General features: G+C 37.2%; 1 protein-coding gene across 2 annotated transcripts in view; it reads right to left on the bottom strand.

Annotated features, from left to right (window-relative positions):
- The window catches only part of SH3BGRL (SH3 domain binding glutamate rich protein like), a 75,995-nt gene that overhangs the window by 10,225 nt on the left and 53,127 nt on the right, over positions 1-12,643 (bottom strand). For both annotated transcript variants that reach the window (XM_012106989.4, XM_004022221.5), the window contains exon 2: positions 955-1,140. In XM_012106989.4, the coding sequence (XP_011962379.1) occupies positions 955-1,140 (186 nt within the window). The remainder of the gene's footprint in view (positions 1-954; positions 1,141-12,643) is intronic.

Below are 12,643 nucleotides of genomic sequence, written 5' to 3'. Positions count from 1 at the left end.
ATAACCTCCAATATGCAGATGACACTACCCTTCAGAAAGTGAAGAAGAACTAAAAAGCCTCTTGATGAAAGTGAAAGAGGAGAGTGAAAAAGTTGGCTTAAAACTCAAAATGCACAAAACTAAGATCATGGAATCCAGTCCCATCACTTCACAGCAAATAAATGGAGAAAAAGTGGAAACAGTGACAGACTTTATTTGGGGGGGGGGGGTGGCTCCAAAAATCACTGAAGATGGTGACTGCAGCCATGAAATTAAAAGACACTTGCTCCTTGGAAGAAAAGTTACAACCAACCTAGACAAAATATTAAAAAGCAGAGATATTACTTTGCCAACAAAGGTCCATCTAGTCAAAGCTATAGTTTTTCCAGTAGTCATGTATGGATGTGAAAGGTGTACTATAATGAAAGATGAGCACCGAAGAATTGATGCTTTTGAACTGTGGTACTGGAGAAGACTCTTGAGAGTCCCTTGGATAGCAAGGAGATCCAACCAGTTGATCCTAAAGGAAATCAGTCCTGAATATTCATTGGAACAATGGATGCTAAAGCTGACACTCCAATACTTTGGCCACCTGATGTGAAGAGCTGACTCATTTGAAAAGACCTGATGTTGGGAAAGATTGAAGGCAGGAAGAGAGGGGGCCCACAGAGGATGACATGGCATTAGCAACTCAAGGGACATGAGTTTGAGTAAACTCCGGGAGTTGGCGATGGACAGGGAGGCCTGGTATGCTGCAGTTCTTGGGGTTGTAAAGAGTCGGACATGACTGAGTGACTGAACTGAACTGAACTGAACTGAGAAGGCAAAACACCCCAGATGTCTAGGATGGATGCAAAGGATAAGCAGGAGAAATGACTGTATTGAGATTTGGAGTGGGAGTAAAAGAAAGAGAATGGGTTTGAGGCAATCCATTTGAAAAAAAAAAAAAAAACAGAATTTTAATTGGTTCCTTACCCCACGGTACTGGCTTTCATTGAAAATCTGAGGTGGCAGGGGGTATCCTGTGGCTGGTCGATTGTTTTCAGGTACATTTTCTCTCATCCACTTCCGATTTTCTTCATTGGCTGCAATATCTTTTTCTTCAAATCCTATTTTGTTAGCTTCTAAGAAACCAAGCACATCTTGCTGTTTTTTCTTAATCTAAGACCCAAAGGACAAGAAATTATATTGTTGAACAAACAACTTTTATTGTTTTTATTTTTCAAATTCAATAAATGTGTTAATGAACTAGTAGAAATGAATTCATACATGGATTAAGATTTGTGGCTTTCCAGAACATATGTGGTTTTCCCTCTTTATTAATGTGTTCTCAATGATGTCTCATAAGAGAATTGAGAGCTTTCAATTCACAGATCCTTTTATCAACCTGATTTTTCCTTTTGCTCTGAAATTACCATATCTAATCATGTAGAATTAAAGCTAGCTGATGCATATCAACAATATAAAGGGGAATTAACTAAAAAGTACCTACAAACCTCTCTTAATTTTATCCCTTGTTGAAAGTCATCCCAAATGACCTGAGTCTAATTCCTGTCTTAATAACCATCACATAGCTAACAGAAATGAATCTTACCTTGAGAATGTTTCAAGCCTTTATGCCTCAATTTTCATCAATTAGAATAGAAATTGAAGAAGATGTAAGAAGATCTAAGCCTGCTTTTATAATAAGTTTGAAATATACCTGTACCATTCATTAGCCCTTAACATATAATACTAAGGAATTTTAGAGATCATACACTTATTATGTTTCCTAATCATTCCTAGAAGGCTTTAGAATAATAAAATTAATATTTTTAGGTTTCTTCCCTGATATGCTTTTCTTTTAGAACCTTGAACATACATCTATAGTAATTCTCCAAATTTAAAACTTAGTAAACATTTCTGAGCTGCAGAGCACAATCAATAAATATTTCTTCATGGAACTACACTAAAAAGACTCACAGAGCAGAAGCATCAAAAATACCAAATCAAAAGAAAAAGTCTTTTTAATGGAAATCAAAATGCAAAATAAAAAGAAACTTTCATATAGTCAAATCTTCTTTAGATTTATATCCCCCCACACACATACATACATGTGTAAACTGAGGTCATATTTCTGTTCTTCTAACTTGTTTGTGACTACAGGTAATTTTATCTCTCATTACACAACTCCAGGAAAAAAAATTCTCAACTTCTCCCAATAGGAACTGAAATCTCTACAAGATATTTAGATCAGAGCACAGAATGTCCTCCTTTAAAGATCACTTACAATCCAGCAAAATTTGTAGCCAATTTTTCTAATAGGATTCATATTTCCTTGTTAACTTATAAAATCAAACTTTCATTTATAAATGTAACAATACTAAACCCTGGGTCAGGAAGATACCCTGGAGAAGGGAATGGCTACACACTCCAGTAATCTTGCCTGGAGAATTCCATGGACAGAGGAGCCTGGTGGGCTACAATCTATGGGATTGAAAAGAGTCAGACATGACTGAGCAACTAAGCACACCACCTTTTGAATTTTGAAGATTGTTCTTGTTCAGTCACTCAGTCGTGTTTGACTCTGACTCTTTGCGACCCCATGGACTTCAGCACACCAGGCTTCCCCATCCCTCACCATCTCCCGAAGCCTGCTCAAACTCATGTCCATAGAGTCGGTTAAACCATTCAATCATCTTGTTCTTTGTTGTCCCCTTCTCCTCCTGCCTTCAATCTTTCCCAGCATCAAGGTCTTTTCAAATGAGTCAGCTCTTCACAACAGGTGGCCAAAGTATTGGAGCTACAGCTTCAGCATCAGTCCTTCCAATGAATATTCAGAACTGATTTCCTTTAGGATCGACTGGTTTGATTTCCTTGCAGTCCAAAGTAATTTCAAGAGTCTTCTCCAACACCACAGTTCAAAAGCATCAATGCTTCTGTGCTCAGCCTTATTTATGGTCCATTTCTCACATCCATACATAACTAATGGGAAAACCATAACTTTGACTAGATGGACCTTTGTTGGCAAAGTGATGTCTGCTTTTTAATACACTGTCTAGGTTTGTCATAGCTTTTCTTTCAAGGAGCAAGCATATTTTAATTTCATGGCAGTAGTCACTGTCTGCAGTGATTTTGGAGCCCAAGAAAATAGTCTGTCACTGTTTTCATTGAATTTTGAGGATAATCCATGTAAAAGTCAGTAACAGGAGTGATAGAAGGCTCAATTAAATTAGTGGGTTTTTATCTCCATGATGCTAAAGGGGGTGTTCAGTTTGCATGGAGTGTGTCAAGTAATTTGTTCATGATTTGCATATTTACAAATTTAAGTAGATATACAGATATCCCATAAATATGGTACTTTGAGGCATTTGCCATTCCAACAGATATTTTTAGGGAATTAAGAGTTACTGTTATATCTAACATGCTAAGAATTATACATGGCCCTCAATGACTGTCACCTTTCATGCTTATGGGAGACAGAAAGCAGAAAACCCTTAAGATAAATGACTCTTTCAGGCCTTTCTCACATTACTGAATGTTTAATATGTTGGGAACACTGTTCTCTATGTCTCTCTCTTAACTCTCTATGAGTTAAGGTGGTAGCCAGGCCTGGTATCAGTGGTCATTATAGTATAGCTTCAGTTATGTCTTTACCCTCTAACCATTAGCTCTGGATCACAAGTATTTCTTCCATCTTCTAGAACTGCCTGACAAGTAAGTACACATGCCTCTTAGAGTATTCTACATCTTCAAAGGGCTGAACAGAATGGGCTATAATACTTTTTAAAGTAGATTCTGCCCTAGCAATATGAACATTTATCCAGGTTTGAATCTTCAGGAAATGTAAAAAGTTGTTTCTTAACTTGATATATCTGTTAGTTCATTTTCAAATATCAATTTTACTTCCTACAAGGGATGACTTATATCTAAAGAGTTAGTGCCTATAGGTACATGCTCACTAAAATATATCCCTACAAAGTGGTTTTGGATAGATGTGACTGAAAACCATACATTGCTTAAACAATTAGGAACAATTGTTCAGAACAATTAGGAATGCATATCACAAAGTTTCCCTAAGGAATAAAATTTAAATTTCCTACAGGAAAAAATACTTTGGAGTTAAAAGTTGATATCCTTTTCAACACAAAAAAAGTATTTGCAAGTAGACAGTGGCACTGTTCAGGAATTTAGATCAATTTTTTTCAAAGAGCAAACCACACTCCCCACTTTCACCCAAAGAATGCCTACCTGTCAGGGTTTGAGATTCAGGGTATCCATCCCACCAAAGACATAGAGCAGGGCTGCTGAAAAACTGCTCTCTACACGAACAAATGTGTCTCCAGCTAGCCTCAGTAAGTTTCCTGTCAGCCAAAGGTCAAGTTTTTTTTTTTTTAAGAGGGAAACTGATAAGGTTTCTGCTTTAGAAGGTGTCAGAGTGAATGTTCAAATTCCAAAGGAAGAACAAAGCTTCAATAATCATGCTTCTAATGGGAAAACAAGAGTCTTTTTCATGACAGTGCTGACCTACAATAAAACATTTAATCAAGATGAGGTTTTGTCTTGTTTTATAAATAACCTGACATATTTTCTCAGCTGACACTTTACAGTGAAGATCGACAGAGGTTCCAACTGTGATTCACTAAAATTTAAAATGATTGTCTGACACTATTTCACAGCTATTCAACAATATTTCTTGGGTGCCTTTTAAGTGTGCAAGAATTTTATGAGGCTCTCTCAAATGTCTAAAAAAAAACAGCAGATTCCCTCCTAAAATTACAATCTAGTGGGAAGGATTAGACATAAATATATTAAAAATTTTAATTACAACAATGTTATTTAAATATGGAACTAAAACAACCATACAAGGCTGAGAGGAGTCAAGGGAATGACAAAGCAAATGAGCGGAAGAAGAGAAAACAAATGTTTATTGCTATGAGTGATGCCACTTAGACTAAGCTTAATAATGACTTCACAAATACTACATACATATCCATCTATACTGAATTCAGTCTCATGCTTACTGAAAGCATGATGTGTTTAGTAAAGCTTAATCTAAACAACCAGCTGTGAAAAATGAGCTCACAACTATTATGGCATATTGCACTAGAACAATGAAGGCATAGTATTATAAAATAAACTGTACACTTTCTAAATGTATGCTCACAATTTCTATGATTAAATTCTTAATGAATAAATACCTATGTAGGTATGCATTTTGTCTTTTTATACAAGTTACAATTTGTGACCCAGTCAAATTATGCAAAAATAAATTCAGATATACAGACTCCCTCCAATTGGTTCTATTTGTTTTGAATCTGCTATAAGAGAAGCTGCTCTAATTTGTAGAGAAATAATAAGCTTATCTTCGCTTAGCCAGTACCTAATAAGCATTTAAGAGTGGGGTGAAGGAAGCATGAACAAATAGAATTTAAAGCTGGTTTTTTTTAGGTCTTTTACTAATCTGCTTACCAAATATACCCAAAAGGAAAATCAAATCTGAATCCCCAGTCTGTTTGGCTATAGACCACACACAGCAGCATGGCCACTGTGTAGTCATTTGGTAACCAAAGAGATCTGCATGCATTTTTAAAAGAATACTATAATAAGCCCTTAAGGCACTGGCTTCTTACTGCTTAATATAATGGTACAACCACAGCAAGAGACATTTGCTTTCAGCTTGCCTGTTTTGCAATATTTTAAAAAATGCTTTGGTCACAATCAGCCATGAAAAACTTGTAATTCATATCTCTTTACCAACAAGTCTGCAAAAAATCTAGGTTAAGACTATTAAGAATTTTCTTGTTGATCTCCCACCTCTACCCCTAGCTCTCTGGAGTTCTCCTGACAGATATTCCACGATGTGACAGCATAAGAACACAATGCAAGGTTTGCTATTTTACTGCTGCTTGCCATCCCAAAATGCTGTAACTGTTTTCTCTTTTAGTTGCACTTCTACCACACTATGTCTAAAGAGATTTTAAGGCCCAAGTAACTTCAGAATTAGAGCCTTGTGTGAAAAGAGGAAAAGGTAGATGTTTAAAGGTACTTTCTCAGAAATAGCTATTACTATGTCTTAAGGTAGTCACAGTAAAGACAGTACAGTCACGCCTAATTTTCTGGATTAAGAAGACTTTTCTTGATCAGTTCTGAATAATCTTATCTATCCAGCTCTTTCTTATCTGAAGTTTTGTTTTGTTTGTTTGTTTGTTTGTTTTTTTTTTCCCAGAGTCAGAAGGAACTGTGGTGTCTCTCCAGTTCCTCCATGTGTAGGTCCAGGAAGTTGTAAAATAAGGAGCACCAATTTAATTCAGTTTGATTCAATTCAATTCAATCTTCTGATGCCTGAAACATTATCATTACTGATTTAGAATGGGCAGGAAGTGTGCATGTTTGGAGTGGAAGGATGGACTGCCTGGAGAGAAGTAGCTAAGGAAACAATGAAGTTTCTTTGTGTGCCTTAGAATTTTGCCCAGAGTCGTCCCTACTTAAATTCTAACAGAAGGTTACACAAAAATGCATCGGGAATGCCCTCCCAAGATAATCTGAAAACAATATTTCCAAGCCTTACTGTATGTTATTATTGAGCTAAGCTTTGTACCAGAGAAAGACCTCTAAGGAGAAAGGAAGACTAAGGCCTGTTGAGTGTTTCCTGAGTATCAAATTCTTTGTGAGTCTATGTATACATAGCTCTTGAAATCCTCACAATTTTGAAAGGTTAGTATGATTATCTTCATTTTACAACAATGGAAACTGAAATTTAGAAAGGTTAGCAGACGTGCCTGAGAAGAATGATCTATTAATTGCATGTACCTAATTACAAATCTAAAGCTATCTGGTTGCAAAACCCTGTTCTTTTTCACTACATGCAGTACATATTAGAATTCACAGTCTTGCTGGAGAAATAAGACTAACATATATGAGAGAGTTCCTTCTAAGCTATGTGATACAGAATAGAAAGACAACAAACCTGAGGTATGTTATCTTCCAAATAGCCTCATTTAGTGCATTTGATTTTCCAGGTATTATGGTCTCTTTTCCCTTGACCAGTCTAAACTGACCCCACTGAATTCCCAAGTCCACCAACTTGTGGGCTGACTTGCTTGTACACAGGCAGCATGCACAGAGAACTGAATGGAATGTAATGAGGCCTCTGATTTCTTGTTGACTGCACTCAATATGCCAGCAAGTTTGGAAAACTCAGCAGTGGCCACAGGACTGGAAAAGGTCCATTTTCATTCCAATTTCAAAGAAAGGCAATGCCAAAGAATGCTCAAATTACCACAATTGCACTCAGCTCACATGCTAGTAAAGGAATGCTCAAAATTCTCCAAGCCAGACTTCAGCAATATGTGAACCGTGAACTCCCTGATGTTCAAGCTGGTTTCAGAAAAGGCAGAGGAACCAGAGATCAAATTGCCAACATCTGCTGGATCATGGGAAAAACAAGAGAGTTCCAGAAAAACAACTATTTCTGCTTTATTGACTATGCCAAAGTCTTTGACTGTGTGGATCACAATAAACTGTGGAAAATTCTGAAAGAGATGGGAATACCAGACCACCTAACCTGCCTCTTGAGAAATCTGTATGCAGGTCAGGAAGCAACAGTTAGAACTGGACATGGAACGACAGACTGGTTCCAAATAGGAAAAGGAGTACGTCAAGGCTGTATATTGTCACCCTGGTTATTTAACTTATATGCAGAGTACATCATGAGAAATGCTGGACAGGAAGAAACACAAGCTGGAATAAAGATTGCCGGGAGAAATATCAATAACCTCAGATATGTAGATGACACCACCCTTATGGCAGAAAGTGAAGAGGAGCTAAAAAGCCTCTTGATGAAAGTGAAAGAGGAGAGCAAAAAAATTGGCTTAAAGCCCAACATTCAGAAAATGAAGATCATGGCATCTGGTCCCATCACTTCATGGGAAATAGATGGGGAAACAGTAGAAACAGTGTCAGACTTTATTTTTGGGGGGCTCCAAAATCAATGCAGATGGTTACTGCAGCTGTGAAATTAAAAGACACTCTCTCCTTGGAAGAAAAGTTATGACCAACCTAGATAGTATATTCAAAAGCAGGGACATTACTTTGCTGACTAAGGTCCGTCTAGTCAAGGCTATGGTTTTTCCTGTGGTCATGTATGGATGTGAGAGTTGGACTGTGAAGAAAGCTGAGCGCCAAATAATTGATTCTTTTGAACTGTGGTGTTGGAGAAGAATCTTGAGGGTCCCTTGGACTGCAAGGAGATCCAACAAGTCCATTGTGAAGGAGATCAGCCCTGGGATTTCTTTGGAAAGAATGATGCTAAAGCTAAAGCTCCAGTCCTTTGGCCACCTCATGGGAAGAGTTGACTCATTGGAAAAGACTTTGATGCTGGGAGAGATTGGGGGCAGGAGGAGAAGGGGACGACCCAGGATGAGATGGCTGTATGGCATCATGGACTCGATGGACGTGAGTCTGAGTGAACTCCAGGAGATGGTGATGGACAGGGAGGCCTGGCATGCTGCTATTCATGGGGTCGCAAAGAGTCGGAGATGACTGAGCGACTGAACTGAACTGCACTGAGAACAATGTAGCCCATGTTTCCCCTTTGCCAAGCATTTTATCACATAATAGTTCTGAGTGGGCAAAGTTGATATGTGGGGCATATTTCTGTACATAAAATTTACAAAGAAATAGATAAGAAAGTGCAAGGGCATCAGATGCTTCCCGTTCTTTATTGTTTTTTAAATAAGCAATGTACCCATCACTTTAAAAAAGTCCAACAATCATTTCACACAGTAAAATGATCAGAATACAATAAACTACTCACTTGAAAGTTAAAAAAAAAAAAAAAAAAGCTTTAACTGAATCAGTAAGAGACAGGGGGGCTAAAGAAAAGAGTATCTACAGAGGAAAGTTCCAGATAAGAGAGGGCTTATAAAGATGAGATTATTCAGAACTGAAACTTAATTTAGTCAGGAAAACCTCTTTTAATCGAGAAAATGCAGGTGACTATACTTTCACCTCTTGCAAGTGAACTTCAAACCCACATAGTCTTGTCAAATGTACATGCCAAGAGAAATGTCTGTTGTTGTTTGGTTGCTAAGTCATGTCCAACTCTTTGTGACCCCATGGACTACATACAACTCACTGGGCTCCTCTCTCTAGAGAATTATTAGCAGGTTAATAAATAATAGACTAATTTGACCAAAGGCTGAAAGTCACAGAATCAAAATATATACTGTAATCCTATTGCTGCTACACTGGTTCCCTGTGGCCAACTTCAACCTTACCCCCTACTGCTTAACTTTAAAGTTTCTGCATAATGTTTTATCTACCACTATAAAAATATGCATTACTCAGCCACCCTATAGCAGATCAAGCTGCCTTTATTTTTGCCTGAGTTTATTGTGCCAAAGACCTGGAAAAGGTCAGTTTTCATTCCAATCCCAAACAAAATCAATGCCAAAGAACGTATAAACTATACTTCAGCTGTGTTCATTAAGCATGCTAGCAAGGTAATGCTCAAAATCCTTCTAGCTAAGCTTCAGAAGTGCATGAACCGAGAACTTCCAGACGTACAAGTTGGATTTAGAAAAGGCAGAGGAACCAGAGATCAAATCGTCAACATTTGTTGGATCATGGAGAAGGCAACGGAATTTCAGAAAAAAAATAAAATCTATCTCTGCTTCAGTGACTACACTTAAACCCTTGACTGTGTGAATCACAACAAGCTGTGGAAAATTCTTAAAGAGATATCAGACCACCTTACCTGTTTCCTGAGATCCTGTATGTAGTTCAAGAAGCAACAGTTAGAACCAGACATGGAACAGCATATTAGTTCAAAATTAGAAAAGGAATATGTCAAGGCTGTATATTGTCACTCTGCTTATATAACTTATACACAGAGTACATCATGCGAAACGCTGGGCTGGATGAATCACAAGTTGGAATCAAGACTGATGGGAGAAATATCGACCTCAGATATGCAGAGGATACCACATTAATGGCAGAAAATGAAGAGCAACTAAAGAGCCTCCTGATGAGGGTGAAAGACGAGAGTGAAAAAGCTGACTTAAAACTCAACATTCAAAAAACTAAGATCATGGCATCCAGTCCAATCACTTCATGGCAAATAGATGGCAAAAAAGTGAAAACAGTGACAGATTTTATTTTCTTTGGCTCCAAAATCATTGTAGACAGTGACTGCCGTCATGAAATTAAAAGATACTTCTTCCTAGGAAGGAAAGCTACCACAAACCTAAACAGTGTATTAAAAAGCAGAGACATTATTTTGCCAACAAAGGTCTGTCTAGTCAAAGATATGTTTTTTTTTTTTTTTCCAGTAGTCATGTATGAATGTGAGAATTGGACCATAATGGAAGGCTAAGCACCAAAGAACTGATGCTTTCAAACTGAGGTGCTAGAGAAGACTTTTGAGAGTGACTTGGACAGCAGGATCAAGCCAGTCAAGTCCATTCATGTTGCTGAAAATGGTAAAATGTCATTCTTTTTTTATGCTTGAATAGAATTCTAGTGTACATATAGAACACATATTCTTTATCCATTAATCCGTTGATGAACACTGAGATTGCTTCCATATCATGTAAATACTGCTGCTATGAACATTGGGGTGCGGTATTTTTTGAATTAGTGTTTTGACTGTTTTGGATATATACCCAGGACTGGAATTGCTGAGTCATGTAGTAATTTTATTTTTAGTTTTTAAAGAAACCTCCATACTGTTTTCCATAGTGACTTTACCAACTTACATTTTCACCAACAGTGTACATGGGTTCCCTTTTACAGAGGAAAAAAACCAGACTTTAAAGCACAGATTGTAAGAGAGAATGAAAAACAATGCATAATCATAAATGGATTAATAGAAGAAGAAGATACAATGATTGTAAATACATATGCACACAACAAAGGAGCACCTCAATGTCTAAGGCAAATATTAACAGCAAATAAAGGGAGAAATTGACAGTAACACAATAATAGTACAAGACTTTAACACCTCATTTATATCAGTGAACAGATAATCCAGACTGAAAATCAGTAAGAAAACACTGGCCTTAATGTACACAATAGAGTAGATGGGCTTAATAGACATATAAAATCAGTCCATCCAAAACCAACAGAAAACACATTCTTTTAAAGTGAACATATAACAGTCTCCAGGATAGATCACATGCAAGGCCACAGAAAAGCTTGGTAAATTTAAGAAGACTGAAATCATACCGATCATTTTTTCTAATCACAGTACTATGTGATAAGAAACAAAAATTAAGGGAAAAATATGCAGAAAAAAAGACAAACACATGGAGGCTACTAAACAATGGGTCACAGAATAAATCAAAATGACAGTGAAAAAATATCTAGAGACAAATGAAAACGAAACCACAATGGTCTTAAACCTATGGGATGTGGTGAAAATGGTTCAAAGAGACGTCTACAGCAATCTAGAAAAAGAAAAAATTCAGATAAGAGTCTAAACCTACACCTAAAGGAACTAGAAAAAGAACAAAGGCAAAAGATAGTATAAAAAGATAAATAATGAACAGCAGAGCAGAAATCAATCGAATGCTGGGAGTGGCGTGGGGGAGAAAAAGCAACAAAGAAACTAACAGCTAATTCTCTGAAAACAAACAAAATAACAAATTTTAAGCCAGACTCAGGCAAGTTTTCCCTTGAAGTACAAAAGGAAGTAGGGCAAAAGCTAACAGAGTTTTGCCAAAAGAATGCACTGGTCATAGCAAACACCTTCTTACAACAACACAAGAGACAACTCTACACATGGACATCAACAGACGGTCAATACAGAAATCAGATTGATTATATTATTTGCAGCTGGAGCAGTCCTATACAATCAGCAAAAACAAGACCGGGAGCTGACTGTGACTCACATAATGAAATCCTTATTGCAAAATTCAGAACCACTAGGCCATTTAGTTACCAACTAAAACAAATCCCTTAGGATTATACAGTGGAAGTGAAAAATAGATTCAAGGGATTACATCTGATAGACAGAGTGCCTGGACAACTACAGAAGGATGTTTGTAACATTGTACAGAAGGTGAGATCAAAACTATCCCCAAGAAAAAGAAATGCAAGAAAGTAAAACAGTCATATGAGGAGGCCTTACAAATAGCTGAGAAAAGAGAAGCAAAGGAGAAAAGGAAAGATATACCCATCTAACTGCAGAGTTCCAAAGAATAGCAAGGAGAGATTAAAAAAAGCCTTCTTCAGTGATCAATGCAAAGAAATAGAGGAAAACAACACAACGGGAAAGACTAGAGATCACATCAAGAAAATTAGAGATACCAAGGAAATGTTTCATGCAACAATAGGCACAATAGAGAGCAGAAACAGCATGGACATAACAGAAGCAGAAGTTATTAAGAAGTGGCAAGAATACACAGAAGAATTACACAAAGAAGATTTTAATGACCCAGATGACCGCAATGCAGTAATCACTCACCTAGAGCCAGGCATTTTTCAGTGATAAGTCAAGGGAGCCTTAGGAAGAATTACTACGAACAAAGCTACTGGAGAGGATGGAATTCCAGCTGAGCTATTTCAAATCCTGAAAGATGATACTATTAAAGTGTTGCACTCAATATGCCAGCAAATTCGGGAAACTCAGCAGTGGTCACAAGACTGAAAAAGGTCAGATTTCATTCCATTCCCGAAAGAA

The sequence above is a fragment of the Ovis aries genome, chromosome X (assembly GCF_016772045.2).
Source record: "Ovis aries strain OAR_USU_Benz2616 breed Rambouillet chromosome X, ARS-UI_Ramb_v3.0, whole genome shotgun sequence".
NCBI lineage: Eukaryota > Metazoa > Chordata > Mammalia > Artiodactyla > Bovidae > Ovis > Ovis aries.
Note: the sequence above shows the minus strand (reverse complement) of the source record. Positions and strands in the feature narration are given on the sequence as shown.